Source organism: Nyctereutes procyonoides, unplaced genomic scaffold, assembly GCF_905146905.1.
Source record: "Nyctereutes procyonoides isolate TBG_1078 unplaced genomic scaffold, NYPRO_anot_genome, whole genome shotgun sequence".
NCBI classification, from domain to species: domain Eukaryota; kingdom Metazoa; phylum Chordata; class Mammalia; order Carnivora; family Canidae; genus Nyctereutes; species Nyctereutes procyonoides.
Genome location: NW_026575142.1, coordinates 55,145,177 through 55,163,763, shown reverse-complemented (window position 1 = coordinate 55,163,763; position 18,587 = coordinate 55,145,177). Strand labels below are relative to the sequence as shown.

General features: G+C 37.4%; 1 protein-coding gene across 2 annotated transcripts in view; it reads left to right on the top strand.

Annotated features, from left to right (window-relative positions):
• Positions 1 to 18,587, top strand: part of FGF12 (fibroblast growth factor 12) — a 544,450-nt gene that overhangs the window by 321,535 nt on the left and 204,328 nt on the right. For both annotated transcript variants that reach the window (XM_055308562.1, XM_055308561.1), the window contains one exon: positions 10,697 to 10,807. In XM_055308562.1, the coding sequence (XP_055164537.1) occupies positions 10,697 to 10,807 (111 nt within the window). The remainder of the gene's footprint in view (positions 1 to 10,696; positions 10,808 to 18,587) is intronic.

The following is an 18,587-nucleotide window of genomic DNA, read 5'->3' as shown; positions in this document are numbered from 1 at the left end:
GAGTGCTGTTTATTCCTGGTCTCTTGCTCCATAGATTTCTACTGTTTTCATGGGCTGATTTCAGTTAAGGAAGAAAAGAGAAGTATCAATGTGTTAGACTTTTTTTTTTTAAAGAGTTTATTTACTTATTCACAAGAGACACACAGAGGGAGACAGAGACATAGGCAGAGGGAGAAGCAGGCTCCCTGTGGGGAGCCTGATTAAGGACTCGATCCCAGGACTCTGGGATCATGACCTGACCCAAAGGTAGACACTCAACTGCTAACCCAGTGTGTTAGACTTCTTAAAGAGACAACTGATAATTAGTAATGGAAGGTATAATGAGGTCAGGAACCTGGCTTCAACACCTGGTTCTGGCATTTATTCCTATTGGATTTAGAGCCAGTGACTTAACTTCTGCAAGCCTCAATTTCCTGACCTATAAAAAATGCCCAATTATAATGCCTGCCATAAATTATTTCTATGAGAATTTAGAGAGATAATCCACACACAGTGCCTGATATGTGGTAAATGCTCAGCAACTGTTATCTGTGAATAAAACTTAGGAGAATTTTACTTATTGCTACTACTCCTAACCATGGGTCTTCCTATCAACTTTAATTCTATCTGAAAATTAAGCCTCCCAGACAAGCATGGCTACTTCCTGGTCCTATAGCACACTGTAATGTATATTCTTAATTCCTTAAGACAATCTTCAGAAAGAATTCCTCATCATTCAAATAATTTCAAGAAGCAAAATATGCCTCTGTGCAAAGAAATTAAATAGCTTTCTCGATGCCATACAACTAGTGGGGGACAAGGCTAGGATACCTCTGGGAGGTGTGAAAAATGGTTTTCATTTTAAGGGGCTCAGTGCAGAGGACCATGGCACATTAAAGAACCCTGACTTCAGGGATTAGAAGTTGTGCTGCCATGTTTTTCTCTCTTTCTGTTGTTCTACCTCTTTATCTGTTCAGTGAACTTTAACTTAGATCATCCTGAAATGTCTGTTCTAGTTCTAAAATCTTAAGATTCCAGGAAGGTCTTCGTGTTTGAAATATCTTGCATCCTCTAGAGCTCATTGGTGAGCTGCCTGGAAAGCAGGGTTCATTCTAGGTCATCTTCCCTGGGTGATAGTCTATAAGAAAGACCATAGAGTTATGACTCTGAGCTTAACCAGAATCAAACTTACTTTCATGAATAGAAGTCCTTAGAATGGCATATAAATAATTTGGCTTCATGGGAATGATGGCATTAAGCTTTCCTTACCCTCACATTCCATGATATTTTACAATCAAACAGGGCTTTCTTAGAAGACTGTTATAGATTTAGATTTGGGGATGGAGAGGTCATGCATTTTTCTAGAACTTAGATGCTGTCATCCATCAAGCACCACCAAGTACAGTCATTCCTCAGGTGGATGCCTTCTCTCTACCCTTACTGCTACTGCCTGCCGAACACCATTATTATATGTGATGGCTCCCAGAGTGGCTTCCATGACCACTCTGCACCCATTCTAATTCATCCTTCTTTATTGTTCCTCACTTTGGCTTTCTGAAAGACTGCCCTCATATGTCTCCTCAGACTAACAATCTTTTAATGTTTTCCCATTGCTTAATACACTGTTGCCTAAGGCTTCTCCTGTCTGAAGTGGGTGGAGCAAGACAAGCTCCTGCCATGTGGAAAGAAGCTATTTTAATTTCTGCTTCTGTTTAGTATTGGTCTCTTTAAACATTTCAACTTTTATTTATAATGTACACATTATTTGCAGAGTAGTACATAGCTGTAATTTTTAAATTATATATATATATATATATATATATATATATATATATATATATATATAGAGAGAGAGAGAGAGAGAGAGAGGTTGTAGATTAGAATGTTTTTACAGATAGGGACGCATAATCAAAAGAGTTTGGAGATCATTGGTTTATTACTTTTTTATTTTTTAAATTTTATTTATTTATTTATGATAGTCATACAGAGAGAGAGAGAGAGAGAGAGGCAGAGACACAGGCAGAGGGAGAAGCAGGCTCCATGCACCGGGAGCCCGACGTGGGATTCAATCCCGGGTCTCCAGGATCGCGCCCTGGGCCAAAGGCAGGCGCCAAACCGCTGCGCCACCCAGGGATCCCAGATCATTGGTTTCAAGGGTAAAGTAAAACTTACTAACTTTGCTTAAGGAACTTCAAGTATCTTGGACCCATATTTTTCTTCTGCTGTCACTGTGTGCACTCCTTTATTTCTCTATACTCTGTATGTGTCTGCTTGCCTAATCCTTGAGCATGCTCAGCTGGGCCATTGTTCCTGCTGATATTGCTTAAAGCCAAGTCCCCCTGCCTATTCAAGTATAAGTCTAAAATGTTGCTTCATCCTCCAAGCCTTCCTTACCTATCTCTTGCCGGAACCCACTCTCCTGGGTAGAATTAGCATCCCCTCTCTATGATTCTGTGGCATTTTCCCTGTTCCTCTGTGACAGCACTTTTCATGTTCTTTGCTGCAATGATTAGTTGTGTATGTGTCTCCCTGATGAGGCTGTGGGAACCTTCAAGGCAGGAAGTGCACCCTCCACGTCTTTGTCTCCAGCACCTAGTGCATGTTCGAAGTCCATAAACGGTGTTTGAGTTATTTTAAATTTTCATGAACATCTTATAGAGAAGAATCTGGGAGGGAGAGGCTGATAGTATGAGGAATAAAATTGGCTTGGTACCAAATTCCCATTCCCATTGGCATTTCAATCCTATTTCAGTTTCCCTGCCCTGCTTCTTTGGCCTTCCCTAGTTCAGATTGCTTCAGTGAAAAGCTTCCTCTGGACAAGCATGCCCTTTCTTTCCATTTAGCTTTAAGGAGGCATGAAGGTTAGGGATTACCCATCTCAAGGTCACTTGATTCCCGTGGAAGTGCAAGGCAACTCTTTAGAGACCATGCAGTTTATGGAGGACGCCGCTGTGCTTGCCAGACTGTGCTCAGTGTGGAGGGGCTGAGAATGAGAAAGGGAAGAAATGGTCTGAAGGCTGCAGGCATTACAGGACACGACAGTAAACGGCTTCCTTATAAATCAGGAGCTCCCCTGAAAGTCACAGGTGATAATGAAAAAATCTCAGCTGTCACTTACCTCCTTTCGACATGTGAACACTCCTCACCTACTCTGTGCCTGGCACTGTGTTAGGCGCTGTGACAGTGATGGATAATGAAAGGTCCCTGCCCTCGAGGACCTCAGGGTTGAGCAGCAGAGATAGAAGACAGTAAGCCAGCAGCTCTAACAGTGTGGGGAGCCCTCTCCTAACCTGTGCACAGGGTAGCTCTGCAGAGGGAGTGATTAGATTTGCTTCAGGGTGTCAGGCCCTCAGAGAAAGACTGAGCCCAGAAAACTCAGGAGGAGTTCTGGGCAGAGGAGGAAGGCAGGGGTTGTGCCTTTCAGGGAGAGGGAACGGAAGCAGCAAGGGTCTATCTAGATCAAGGGTTGGTGAGCTTTCTCTGTAAGGGGCCTGCGAGGAAATATTTTAGGCTTTGCAGGCTTGTGGCGTCTCTGTTTCAACTGCTTATCTCTGTCGTCAGAGCAGGAAAGTAGCCCTAGGCAAATGTGTGAATGAATGGGCATGGCTCTGTTCCAATAAAACTTTATTTACAAAATTGGCAGCAGTGGGGCTGTAGTTTGCCAACTCCGGGTCTAGAGGAAGGATCTTTAGAGAACCTTTAATCTGATGGTTCTTCATCTTTTCAAGAATTAGGATTACTTGGCACTTGCTGTCTCCTATGCCTAGAAGGCTCCTCTTAGTGCTCTTGTAGACAACCCCGATGGCTTGCTGCTCCTCTTCATTCAGGTCTCTGGGTCACCGCCGTCTTTTAGCTACTTGCCCACAGTAGCACACGCACCTTTGGTATGTTCCATCACTTTTCATTGCTTTTATTTTCAGTACAGCACCTGTACTAAAACTCTTTTTTTATATTAATTGTTAATCTGTTTATTTTCTGTCTTCCTACTGGAATGTAAGCTTCATGTCTTATTCTCTGTTAAATTCAGTGGTGTGCTGGGGCGCATCGTGCTCATCTCTTCCCAGCTCCAGCTCTGTGTTCAGTGTTGTTACATGGTAGTGTCAAATCAGCTGTGATGGAAATATTCACATGGTGGAAGTCAGCCCCGTGGAAATCAGGTTTGGGGTAGTTTTTTGTTTTTGTGTGGTTTTTGTTTTGTTGTTGTTGTTGTCGTTGCAAGCTGGCTTACTAGCAAATCACTAGTTATCCCCTGTACCTAGAATAATAACCTCCACAAAGCCCAGTGCTCAGTGAATACTTGTTTTTTGAGTATCTGTTGATTGAGGAAATAGATATGCACATACAGATACAAAGTCCTTTGCAATTATTGTTGCTACACAGGGAGCTCATGGCTGTCAGGTCGGTAACTGCTCATGTCATCTGTCACCTGCATGTGACCAATGGCCAGGACGTCACTCCCTTTACCCCTCAGGGCAGATTCTGGGGGCCGTGATGACAATCTCCAGTCTTAAGCCCTCTGTTCTGCAAGGTACTCTTTTTCCTGGATCCACTGCAGTCTGCTGAGTGAAGGCAAGGCCTCAGTCCTACATCTCTTTTACTAAACAAAATGCGTTTTAAATGAATTCCTCTAACTCAGTGTGGTTGTTAATTTTTGCAATGTGTTCCAAATCGCAGATAAGTTCAGTCTTCTTTCAAATGTCTTACTGCACCCCGTTTCTGATTTGTCTGGGTCTTTGATGTGATGTAAATATGCCCTGGTCTATACCTTTTAGCTGTGATCTGGTCAGAGATATATCTGTTTATGAACAGTCTTCAACCCTAATAGTCTCATTTTGAAATCCGCAGCAGTATGAGGCCCCAGAAGCACTTGACAAGAATCACATTTAACAGCCTCTTCTATCTTCATTCCTTTAAGTGGCAACATTATACCTTCATACTGAGGCCCCCTTTCTAGGCCCACAGAGACTGATTAGAAACCCCATCAAATTACTCTCACAATTCGTGTTGCACATGTACAAAGAGCTGCATTTTCAAGATGACTGGTAAACAGTCTTTAGATTCCCTGTCCTAAGTACACACTAAGACACAGCGGAGTGAACATGAATTGAGAGGGCCATCTGGCTGCTCCCAGAGCTTTCCAGGACATGAAGGCTGGAGAGGACCTTGCATTGTCCTGCAGGCTGCCTTAGCTTTGGTAGAGGCTCCTAAGCTCCACAGCGGTTCTGATGTGGAGTTATTCTCCTTCTCCCTGTTTGCTTCTGTCCACGATAGAAAACTCGCACCTTTCTTCAGGCAGCCTGTTCTCTCTTTGAATCCAGTTCACAGAAGATTCTTTTTTACCTGCCTCCCTGTAACTTCCACCCACTGGCCCTAGTTCTATCCCCGTGGAGTCACTCGGAACACATTGGCTTCTTACTTCTGTTTGCTGTTAAGAAAGTGAGGGCAACTCTCACATCCCTGGAGTCCTCCCTTCTCCAGGCTGCATATTTGACTGTTCATTCAGCTGTTCCTCACATGGCAGTCCTTTGTGCCATTCTATTTGGCTCCCTTTTCTTCCGGATGTGTGCAAGTTTTGCCATTGTCTTTCTTAAAGTGACCAAATGGTGCAGAGAATAGCTAAGACCACAGGCTCTTCAGCTAGAAGTACCTCTTACTTTACTAGTTCTCTGACTTTGGGTTAGTGAGGTAGCTTCTCTGACTTTCCATAATCCCATTGGAAAAATGAGAGAAAAGTACCTTACACATTCAGTTATTGTGCGTATTAAATAAAAATATCATCAGGGGAGAGTGCCTGGTACAAAGGAGATGGTACAAATATAGCCATCGTTATTGTAATAAGTACTATTAATTCTCTAGATATGGCTTCCATCACAACCTTTGGATCACTGTTGTATTTTTCATTTTTATTAATGACCTTAGACAAGACATCTTCCCTCTGAGCCTCAGGTATTTTTGTTTTTGTTTTTATCTTTGACATAGATGAAGAAGGATATTTTGATGAAGGGAAGTGTTAGATTCCAAGGTTTTTTCCAATCCTAAAATTCATTTTATTTTCTGCCATCCAGTGGTCATCCTGAGATGTATGATCAGGTCCCCATAGTTCCACCTTTCTCCCGGTCTCCAGTACATACCTAGGTAACTATTCCACTACAGTACATGTTCCCCAGGCAGAAAAGTCTATATAGCTCTTACAGATCACAGCTCTCCTGAGTGGGTTTGAATTCAGACCTCTGTTGAAATTGCCATGTCATCCTGAAGGGAAGCCGTGTTGAGCATAAGTTCTTATCCTTTACCTACTTTCTTGCCCAACCTCTTTGAGAGTTAAATTTCTAATTTGCTTTGTGGCTGTATTTATCACTAAGTTTTTTTTATTGTAGAATGGTTTTAAATGTACAGAAAAGTTAAGCTAGTACAAAGAGCTCCCTTATAAACTATACCCAGTTTCCCATGTTAACATCTTACATTAGTTTGGTATATTTATGAAAATTTACAAATCACTATTGATACATCATGAATAACTAAAGTCTATAATATTCAGATTTCCTTAGTTTTTACCTACTGTTCTTTTTTAGTTCCAGGATCCCATTTAGAATACCACATTACATTTAGTTGTCATATCTCTTTAGACTCTCTTGGCTGTGCCATTTTTTTAGATTTTGCTTGTTTTTGATGACCTTGACAATTTAAGTGTTCCTAGTCAGCTGTTTTGTAGAATGTCCTTTAGTTGGTATTTGTCTGGTGCTTTTCTCATGATCAGACTGGGGTTATGAATTTTGGGAATGATCAGAGGTAAAGTGCCATTCTCATCGCATCATATCGAAGGTATCTGTTGTATTAGCATGATTTATGACTGTTGATAGTAACCTCGATCACCTTGCTGAGGTAGTGTTCTGTTTATCAGGTTTCTCTGCTATAAAATTACTCCATCCCTTTCCTCTTTTCCTATTGCACTTTTTGGAAGAAAGTCACTATACACAACCAACGGAAGTTTATTTTTTGTTTTACCTAACTATCCAAAGTGAGTATGTCTCATGGCTATTGTCTTTTTTCTGTCAGTTATTCAGAGGCCCACATTCTTCTTTTTTGTTGACATCCCCTAGGGCTTTGTCATCTAAATCTAGCCAGCATTAAGAGAATGTTTGCTTTTAAAAGCCTCGGCCTGAAAATGGCACACATCACTTCCACTTACATTCCATATGACACTCATTCATCTGCCAAACCTAACTGCAAGGGAGGCTAGGACATATGGTCTAGCTGGGTGCCCAGGAAAAAGAGGAAATGGATTTGGGAGAAAAGCTAGCAGCATTTGCCACACCATTTTAGAGTACAAAAGATAACTAACCAAATCCCTGCCACCTCACCATCTAATAATATAGCCATCACTTCATAGAAAAAGAAAAATAATAGAACATTATCTTAGAATCAAGAAGAGTCATATAAATTGGAAAATATCCATTGTTTGTCTGGAATGCCCTTTCTCTCTTTTTTTTCCCTCCCCCCTTTTGTATATTAAAATGCCACTTACTCTTCAAGTGATGGATGAGGTGCTTTCACCCAATCTTAATACAGAATTAGTCCCTTATTTCTTGGTTCCATCATGCCACTCTGCATCTATCCCTTATTTGACACCTACCCTACACTAGGCTTATATATAAATATGTTTCATGCATTAGACTTAGTGGTCCCTGAGAACAGCACAGGATTTATTCATCTCTTAGATCCCGAAGCATTGTCTGACAAATAAAAAGCATATTTGCTGAGTGCCTCCAGGATTTTAGATATACCAAAAAGGGTTCTCATTTTTTTTTATAAGCATTTCCTTTAAAATACAACAAAACATGTCCTCTCCCCATCACCATTATAAAAATGATCCACTCTTATGATAGCCAAACCTCCATGAAGGAGATGCTCTTGATCTGAGCCCAGAAAGGTTGGTAGGGTTTGATTGGTGGTAATCAGGGTACAGGCAGGCCTGGCTTTCTATGACACGTCCTAGGTTCATGGCATTTGTTCAATAGATGGTCAAGTCTCCTTTGAAACATCTTGAGTGCAAGGCATTTGCTTTCATAGATCATCACATAATTAAAACTCAGACTCTCAGCTTGTTCTGGCAGTGCTTTTGGGCAGTCAGGGATGGTATAAAAGCTGATGCTCATTATCTTGAACAGGAGTTACCAACCTGAATTCCCTGGGCCCCAACAGGGGGATAGCTTCACCATAGCAAAAGAAGTGTTTAATTACAGCTACAGAAAGAAGAGCCTGAAAAAAAACAAACAATCTTTTGTGGGCATTAGTGACTCAGTTGCCATGCATCTCATTACCAACCAAAACATAACTTCTTAAAGTGATCTTATCAAGCTTATTAGATTAAAATATCATTATAAGATAGTTGTCCTTTCATTCTATCCTTTTCTATCATCTATCCTAGCCCATTGTTTATTTTAATGATTTACAAGCTTAATTAATATTTCACTAAAACAGAAATCAGAAGGCATCTGGTATTCATCATTGAAAACAGACCTTAATTAGGATTTATATTCTTACAGATTTCAGTTCATACTTATCACCTATATTTATTCATCGAAATTCTCAGTGGTGATAGTTAGAATGTGAATTATTTTTCCCTTTATACAGGTATGACCACTGAGCTTCAAATGTAAAATGACTTCCTCAGGACCACATGACAGTTCTGGTTCAAAGCTGGGTCCTTTGGCTGCCTATATAGAATGAAGTGTGCCATATTAGCACCTACCTGCCAATTAGTTAGTCTCATGGCAGAGCCACGTATGTTCTTTTTATTTCCCCTGATTATAAAAGTGATCCACAGTTATGGTGGCCACACTTCCTTGGAGAAGGTGATCATGAGCTGAGCCTTGAAAAGTTGGTAGGGAGGGTTTGATAGATGGTAATAGCGGTACAGGATATTATTTTACAGTGATCTTAGCTAGCTGTGTGTCCTCTAGTACATCAGATGGGGTGGCCCCATGGAGACAGCACACTGAACAAGAATCCATTCTTTGATTTCTGCCACTGCTCAGGGCAGAGGATTCTAATGTGCTCCAAGTCGATAGATGCTTATGGAAGGGACCTAAAGATATTTTCGTTTAACTTCTAGATAGTATTGATAAAGAAATTAAGGCCCACAAAGTAAATAAATTGAACTTATTTAACATGCATGTATAACATATAGTTATCAGTCAGAATGCTTAATATACAGTTCAGTTCTTTTTGTTCAGAACCCTGCTTTCTTATTCTCAGTTTCCTTGGCATCTTTTCTGCTTCTTTGAGTTGCTTTGAAGAAGACATGTTTATATAGAGATTGCCTCATATTCCTGAATATATGTGATCAAGTCATGTGAAAAAGTTTAACCACAGACATAGGTTGTAGAGAGCAGGTCCATTTCCAGATAGTTAAATGCATTGAATCCTTAACTAGAATTCTTATTTAGAATTAATAGCCATCAATAAATGTGTTTGGTTTAACACACTGTATCTAGTATGTTGCCTGACCAAAAGAAAAAAAAAAGGTTAAGAGTAAATATTGGTTGAATAAATGGGTGAAGGAATGAAATTGACTATCAGGTAAAATTTGGTGATTGTCCTTTTGAGGGTAGTGTGTTGTTATTTCAGTGATGCATTAGAATAGTGTAATTTTTTTTAAAGATTTTATTTATTTATTCATGAGAGACACAGAGAGAGGCAGAGACACAGGCAGAGGGAGAAGCAGGCTTCTCACAGGGAGCCTGATGTGGGACTCAATGCCCGGACTCGGGATCATGCCCTGAGCCAAAGGCAGATGCTCAACTACTGAGCCACCCAGGCGTCCCAGAATAGTGTAATTTTTGCCCAGTACTGAGGTAGAGATAAAAATGGTAGTGATGTTATAGAAACTGAATTGTTGCTGGCAGTCAGCACCACAATGAAAGCTTTAAATGTTTATGTTAGCTGATGTATAAAAATCCAAATGTGGTATACAAAGTTCGGTTTGATGGTGCTAGTGTGAAGAGAGTTTTTAAAAGGTAAGGACCACTCCTACTTTGAAATTCTTAGAGAAATATGCATGAATTTCTTTCTTTCTTTATTTTTGTACTGGAAAAATGACTTTTGTAGTGCTGGGGCTCCTCTCTGGTATTTATTGAAAGTGAAATCTGTTTCACATACTTTTTAGTCACATCTCATGGCCGTGGGGGTTTTGCTTTTTCCTGTAGTTCTCATACAAGCCATTCCTTTCTTTATAGCTGAAGTGGAGCAGAATTTTGAAACCCAGGAGTTTATAATGAATAGTTAGCACTGAGCAGAAATACAGGTCTTTCAGGGCCGATTTTGACTGCTGGAAGCTTAGGAATTATAGTGGCAGTTTGGTCTAAATAGTGATTCTGGAATGGGACCATAAACTTGGCGGCATCTTGCAGTCAGGCACTAGACGCATGAGGGATGGAAATAATTTACTTTTTAAGAATGCCTCTGTATTTTCCTGATGATAATTAGTTTTATCTAGTTATATTTGGTTTATTGCTGCATAGTATTATGACTCCGCCCCTGGAAGGAAAAAAGAAGAATAAAGATATGTTATTGAAATATCCCCTTTCCAAATATTTATTTCAATATTTAAGCCATTGGCATTTGTGAGTTTATTTAGAGAATTTTTGGACAATTCGCATGTGTTTTTTAATAAACAAAATAAGAATTTGAATAATCATTTCATTTTGTTTTGCAGAACCCCAGCTGAAAGGAATTGTGACAAGGTTATTCAGCCAGCAGGGATATTTCCTGCAGATGCACCCAGATGGTACCATTGACGGGACCAAGGACGAAAATAGTGACTACAGTAAGGAACATTAGCTTCCTGCAATACCATTATGATCAAATATATTGCCCAATGTATCTTAGACTTAAGACATGGGCAGGCTGCCTTTTGAACTATTTAACTGCTAGTAAGCTTGTGTCTTGTCATTTATCCTTTTTGCTATAATTCCCTATAGTTAAAGAGGCAATTGGGGAAGGTAACCTACTAAATGAGAAGGTAGGAGGCTTGAAGGAGTTACAAATAGTCAATGGATAAAAAAATCCTCCCATCCCAGGGTTTGTAGTCAATATGTATTCATAGGAACAAGGCAGACTTTCCAGCGCAAGATGTTGTTTTAATCCTAGAACCAAATAAGAAACATGTTATAATAATTTTCAGAACATTGTTTCTGGCACATCAAAATTACTTCTTAAGGTAAACATTGAATACATACATATGTATATTACCTGTGATTTCATTTTGATTGAGGACAAAATTATTGATTTTAAAATAAAAATATATTTTTTATTTTATATTGATTTAGAAAGAAAAATAGTATGATGATATTTTGGTAATAACAGAATAATAAACACTAGTAGACCTGAAATTTTATTTGTTTTTTTAAACAAAATGCCAAATATTCAAAGTTTATTAATAATGTCCCTGGAATTAGTTTTTAACTAATTTAAGTATGGAGGTAACAAGTTTAATAACTAACTAAACTCAAATCAAGATGTAACAAAGTATATTTGCAGTTCAGAAGAATTTTGAATACAAGTTTCAGAGCCACTACCTCCCTGAGGGTATATATATATATGTCCCACTGAGTTGTCTTCTGACTGGATATGATTTTGAGGTCGGTGTGACAATCTACTAAACTGCATGAGATAATCTAAGAAGCCTTATATTTTAGGTGAAATAGAAGTAAGATTAAAATGAAAGATTCGAGGGAAGATCTGCAATTCTTAAAGTGTGAAAATTTGCTTGTCCACCCCTTTTAAGTCATTCTTTGTTCACTTAATATTACACTTCACAAAATATGAATTACAATACAGAAAAGATCTTATCATGAAAATTTGCAGCTATTTCCCACATAGCTGATTAGCCTATTGTGGTTTGCATTGTTGTTTTGTGTTTATAAGAATGCATTCTCTTAAAAAAAAAAAGAATGCTTTCTTTTTTCTTTCTTTCTTTCTTTCTTTCTTTCTTTCTTTCTTTCTTTCTTTCTTTCTTCTTTCTTTCTTTTTTCTTTCTTTCTTTCTTTCTTTCTTTCTTTCTTTCTTCTTTCTTTCTTTCTTTCTTCTTTCTTTCTTCTTTCTTTCTCTCTTTCTCTTTCTTTTCTTTCTTCTTTCTTTCTTCTTCTTCTTTCTTTCTTTTCCTTTTGAATGCATTCTTTAAATGATTCATATTTATAACAGATTACAGAAGAATGAGCATGTCTTAATTTCTATGTAAGATTTTCAAGTATTGCCATTGCCATCTGTGCTTGCATGTAGATTTAGAGAGGCTGCAAGTATTGATGGAAAGAATCAGGGAGATTGCTTAGTTGTGTCACCTGCACTGTCTGGAGGTATCCTTTGATCTCAGTTTCTTTTTCTATAAAATGAGGTGGCTTGAGATAATGATATATTTTTTTAGAATTCAATTAGCCAACATATAGTACATCATTAGTCTCAGATGTAGTATTCGACAATGTATGCGTACTTGGGTGACATACTTGGGTGGCGATAATAATATTAATGTCTTCTGTCAGCACCATCCATCCAACATTTTAAAAAGGTGAAATATTACAAATTGAGGAAGATAGATTCAATTCCCAAATAAGTGGAATAGTCATACTCAGTTCCACATTATGCAGCCATAACCCAGACAGCTATCTTGCAGATGTATGACATTTATCATGGGTTTGTGCTCAAAGGGCAGGGGCAAAGTGGGTTCAACGGACAAAAATCTTTCCTTCACCATTTCATAGAAAGATAACTGAAAAATACTCTCTCTGCAGATGCTAGATCAATGTCTGGCGTAAATTCATACCTGTTACATGTATATACACATACACTTATACACATGTATATGTATAAATATATATGCCTATGCATATATAGGCATAATGGCATTATGCATGACACACATATTGAGGGTGGTGCATTTTGTCAAATACTTTTAGAAACTGAATTCATACAAAGTATCTTATTTTTTATTATTTATTATTTTTTAAAAATATTTTATTTATTTATTCATGAGAGACAAAGAGAGAAAGGCAGAGACATAGGCAGAGGAAGAAGTAGGCTCCCTGCAGGGAGCCCTATGTGGGACTCGATCCCAGAACCCTGGGATTATGACCTGAGCCAAAGGCGTGACACTCAACTGCTGAGCCACCCAGGCATCCCTAAAATATCTCATTTTTAAAAGATAACTGCACACACTTTTTGATATATTGGTTTTAAAAGTAGTTTAGATATACAAACATACGACTAGGATAAATCTATCTGGATGCTCAACCCCTGGCTTAAAATTTAGTTAAAAAATATCAGTATATTTCCCACTGTGTGCTTTCCCAGATGGAGATCCACTATCAGACGTAACAGCTATCCTGAATTTAGCATTGTTTATTTCCATGCAGTTTTAAAAATACATTTTTCATATATGTATACTTAAACCATTTGTAATACCATTTTGCATGTTTTTAAACTTTTTACAAATGAGAGCATTTCTGTATATAACTTCTGTGTACTTTTCCTCCCTAATATTATGGTTTTGATGTGCATATGTGGTCGTATGATTGCTTTCTATCATTCATTTTCATTTCTGTAAACTATCTCTTTGCATGAAAATACCCAAATATATTTACCCATTCTCTTTTTGGTGGATAATTATCATCTCTATTTTAAGGCAACACAACTATATTTCTTATAGATGTTGAAAAGACCTTCCCTAACCATCCTTTATAAAATGATACATCTTACGTTGATACTCTCTCTTCTGATATCCCCCACTTTTCTTGTACTCATAGCTCTTTTAAGCACTACACACACACAAACACACACACAGTTGTTACTTGTTTGTTTTTGATCTTCCCCTTCCTCCCAGGAGAAGTTCCATGAGGGGAGAGATTTTGTTTTGCTCTTTAGTGTATCTTTAGAATGATCCCTAGTACATAGTAAGTACTCAACAATGGAATAAATGGAATGAATGGAAAAAGTAAATGAATATCCTCCTGTGCATTTGTAAAAAGTTTCTCTGAGTCATTGGCTAAATACTCTACCCACCCAAATATTATTTTAACTTTTTCTTCTGAAATAATTTTAGACTCAGAAAATTTACAAAGTAATACAGGATATTTCTATATACTTTCCATCTAGTTTCTCTCATGGTATCATTTTATGTACAACAGTAAAATTATCAATGCCAGGAAATTAACAATGGTATAGTACTATTGACTGAGCTGTAGACTTAATTCAGATTTTACCAGTTTTTCAATTAATGTACTTTCTTCTGATTCCCCCCTCACCACATATTTTCATTGAACATTTTCCAATGCAAGCAATTTTTATTTATACTTTTTCTTAGTGGGGATAAAGGGTAAAAATATCAGAAGGATTTGAATTCTACTCATTTTTTTAATAGGAAATTATAAACCTCTAAGATGTGAAAATGACTTTTCTTTCTCTACTTTGTGTGGGCAGGAGTAAAAGCATTTGATTGTTTGAAAAAAAAATCTTGTTACTATGAGCATCTGTCAGAATTGTGCTGTTCGGTTCACTAGACATCATTAGGTCCAACCAACCTTACCATGGTATCTTGCATTGAATTGATAAAGACACCTGTTCTTTTGTTCATGAAGAAAATACTAATTACATGTAATTGAGTACAAAAACAAATGGGTTTGTCAGCAGCAACAGATAAGAATCTCTGCAAATGTAATGATAACAAAAGATACAAAACTGTGTTGGAACACTGGCACAAAAAAGACAATTGCAGTTTGGAGAGTATTAATAGGAATATTTTACATAAAATTAGAAAGGTAATTATTCTGCTCTACTAGTTGCCATAGGAGAAGATGCATTTGAAGAGGTCAAACATGCTGGGGTGGAAACAATTAAGATTTTATAACCAAATGCATTGTTCTCTTTCCCTCTGAATAAAATATATGAACAATGATTTGAACATGAAATGAACTGCCTGATAAATTAGTACAATGGTGAAACTGGAGATATTCAAGCAGATGCTGTACCGGCCTTTGTAGGGAGTTTTACAAGAAAACCCTGTTGGTGTGGGAAGGGAGAAGAAGGTGGTTGGGGTATTTTCAGAGCTCAGTGACTTTTAAAGTCTCCTTCAGTCCTGAGATTATTTTTTTTTTAATTTTAATCAAGATTTTTCATTTTAATCCCCATTTAATTAATATCCAGGGTTATATTAGTTTCAGTGTACAATATAGTGATTCAACAATTCTATACATTATTCAGTGCTCATCATGATAAGTGTGCTCTTTAATCCTCATCACGTATATCACCTACCCCACCACCCCATAACTATCAGTTTGTTCTCTATAGTTGAGTCAATTTCTTGGTTTGTCTGTCTCTCTCTCTTTTTCCATTTGTTATTTTATTTCTTAAATTCCACATATGAATGAAATCACATGGTATTTGCCTTTCTCTGACTAACTTATTTTGAAGCATTATACTTTCTAGCTTCATCCCTGTTGTTGTAAATGGCAAGATTTCATTCTATTTTTTGTGACTGAATAATATCCCATTGTATGTATATACCACATCTTTTTATCCATTCATCTATTGGTGCACATTTAATTGTGCCAGTTTTTGGGTTGTTTTCTGGGTTACTTACACTAAAGGGAGTGTTAACTAGTTGTATCCATGGGATGAGGTGAGCCCCGGTCCTCCTACTCCGCCATCCTCCCTGGGAGTCCCAGTCCTGAGATTCCTTCAAAAATTATTTTGAATATAATACAAAACCACAAATGTGCAAAAGGTATACAGTTGAGAAAGAGCAAAACAATCCCTGCCAGCCAGGAACTGGCATGGCACTCCAGCAGGCCTTGGTGTACTTCTGTTGAATATATACCATTTCACAGAACACCAAATCAGACAAGGCCACTGTGATCGTGGTGGATCATGACAAAAACAAGACCACTTAATCATGTCTGAACACAGACAAAAAGAAGAATGTTGTCCAAATTACAAAATGATCAAATATTTCTCTATCCTGGCTTATATGAGTGGCTGCTTATTAATTCACCAAACACTGCTTTAACTTTGTTCTTCTTGTCTTATAGATAATGTTTATTAACACCAATCATAGAATGACAGTCACTTCTTTAGAGCATCCAATTGAAGGTAAATCTACATTTCTTTGAGCCCTCCCTAAAATTCTCTAACTCAAGACCAAATCCTCTAACCCCTTCTACTGAGATCCCGGCTCTGCCATCGAGTGCATTTTTCCACCTTGCCATGAGTCATTAAACCCAACTTTGTTCAATCATAGGTATGTTTCTTTCCCTGGGAGACACTGACATAGTCAAAAGCAATTTTTTTGTTCTCCTCTCTGCCCCCTGGCCACATTTTTTGGTGTTCTTCTGGATGTAGTCTGTGCATTTATCACATATACCATGCAGTATATCTATATCATCTCCCTCTCCGTTATCTAACGCTTGTTCAGTACCTTTTTAAACTTAAATTGTTATATCTATGAGATTTTTCCATATTAGTACATATTTACATGGAATAATTTATTTAACCTAATTCTCTCTTAAAGGCTTTTTCAGTTCTTTCTTATATTTTCTAATGCGAACATTATAAAGAATATCCTGATTCATAAATATTTTGCATGTGTACAAGTGTACTTATGGGACAGATACTTAGAAGTAGAATTCTGGTTAAGGGTATATGCTTTTTTAATTTTGAAAGATATCTCTGCTCTCTGTCATATAAATTTACATTGAGGTTGTCTATTTCCTTATGTTCTAGTCAGCACAGTGTGTTATCAAACTTCTGGTTCTTTGTTACCTAGAGACATAAGTATTATTTGTCTTATTATGACATCGATTGAGCACTTGTTCATGTATTTTAAGAACCATCTTCACTTCTTTTTCTATAAAATGTCTATATCTGTTTCTATGAAATGTCTTTTAATTTGTAGGAAATCTATTTATATTTTTTTTTTTTTTTAAACTACTTTTTTTTAATTTTTATTTATTTATGATAGTCACAGAGAGAGAGAGAGAGAGGCGCAGAGACACAGGCAGAGGGAGAAGCAGGCTCCATGCACCGGGAGCCCGATGTGGGACTCGATCCTGGGTCTCCAGGATCGCGCCCCGGGCCAAAGGCAGGCGCCAAACCGCTGCGCCACCCAGGGATCCCTCTATTTATATTTTTAAAAATTAGTTCTTTATTATATGTGTTGTAGATTTTTACTCATTTTGTTTCTTGTCTCTGAATTTTTTTGGCCACGCTTTATTTATTTTATTTTATTATGAATATACTTTTACGCCCTCAGCTTTTCTTTGCCATTTAAAAAGGCTTTATTCATTACAAGATTATGTTTTAGACAATCTTCCATGCTTTGTCTTAATAAATTAGTTTGACTTTTGTGCTTAATATTTAATTAATATGGAATCTGTTTCTTGAGATCTTTTGATTCTAGACCTCTAATATTTTATATTCCTAACTACTGATTACAAGTACACACACAATGTATTCTGAGTTTCAGAAATTCAACTGGAAACTTAAAAATGTAGTCATCCAATTATGTTTTCTATACAATACCAAACATATGATGTTTTGATACCACCAGCCACAAGTATATAGACACAGCCAAAGCCAACAGAAGCTCTGTATTGCTAAACTATCAACAAAAACCTGATCCACATCGTTAGGAAAAATTATCAAGGACATAGGGATGCTGGGAAGAATTATAAAGAGGTTACTCCCTGACCAGGAGCCTTCCTGGACAAGGAGTTCATCTCTTACATCTACTCAAGCATACACATTATAATTCGCATGGGAATGTAAGGGCTATATTATATCCAATGATAGGGATATTATTTTCTTCTACTATCATCTATCCTTTAAGAATATGTCATCAATTTGTATGTGTGAAATCACACCTATAAGCTGGATGAAAAGAAAAAGAAATGTATGTGTTATCCTGCTGATTTTCTTTAAACAAGATTATTTACATAATCTTAAGCAATTCTGTGGTACATATAATGTTGTTACTCTTATAGTGGCATATTTTTTCTATATAAAAATTAATATTTATCCTCAGCTTATAAATGTAGTTACTTCACTTGATTTTTTAATAAAGAAAAATACCTTTTGATTTTAATAGCTAGAAGAAGAGTAATGAACATTTGTTAGAAATTTGTTTTTGTTGACTGTGTTTTAGTGTTAAGGAGTATGCCTCCAGATAATATTTGTGGAAAGCATGAACAAGAACAAATTATTTCCTTGAATAGTTTACCCACTCACATTAAATAATAAGGGAATGACTTTCTAAACTTTTTGTAACTTTGGCCTCTTTCCTTCTTATTAGTCTTGTATTTCTTTTTGATCCTAAGACTTCTGTCCTCATGTGTCCCTCTAGTCAGTGAAGGAAAACATGAACCGTTTGAAATTATCCTTCTTCCTTTTTGCTTCGTGACTGTTTATGGGCATTTTTATAGGCAGTACGCATAGTGGTTAAGAATCTTATGGGAGCTACCTAACCAAGTGTATTCCTAGAAAAAGCTGAGGGCTGAGATCATCTTTAATCTCTTTGTGGCTCTGAAAGGTGACCAGTATGTTGACCTTGAGCAAATCACATA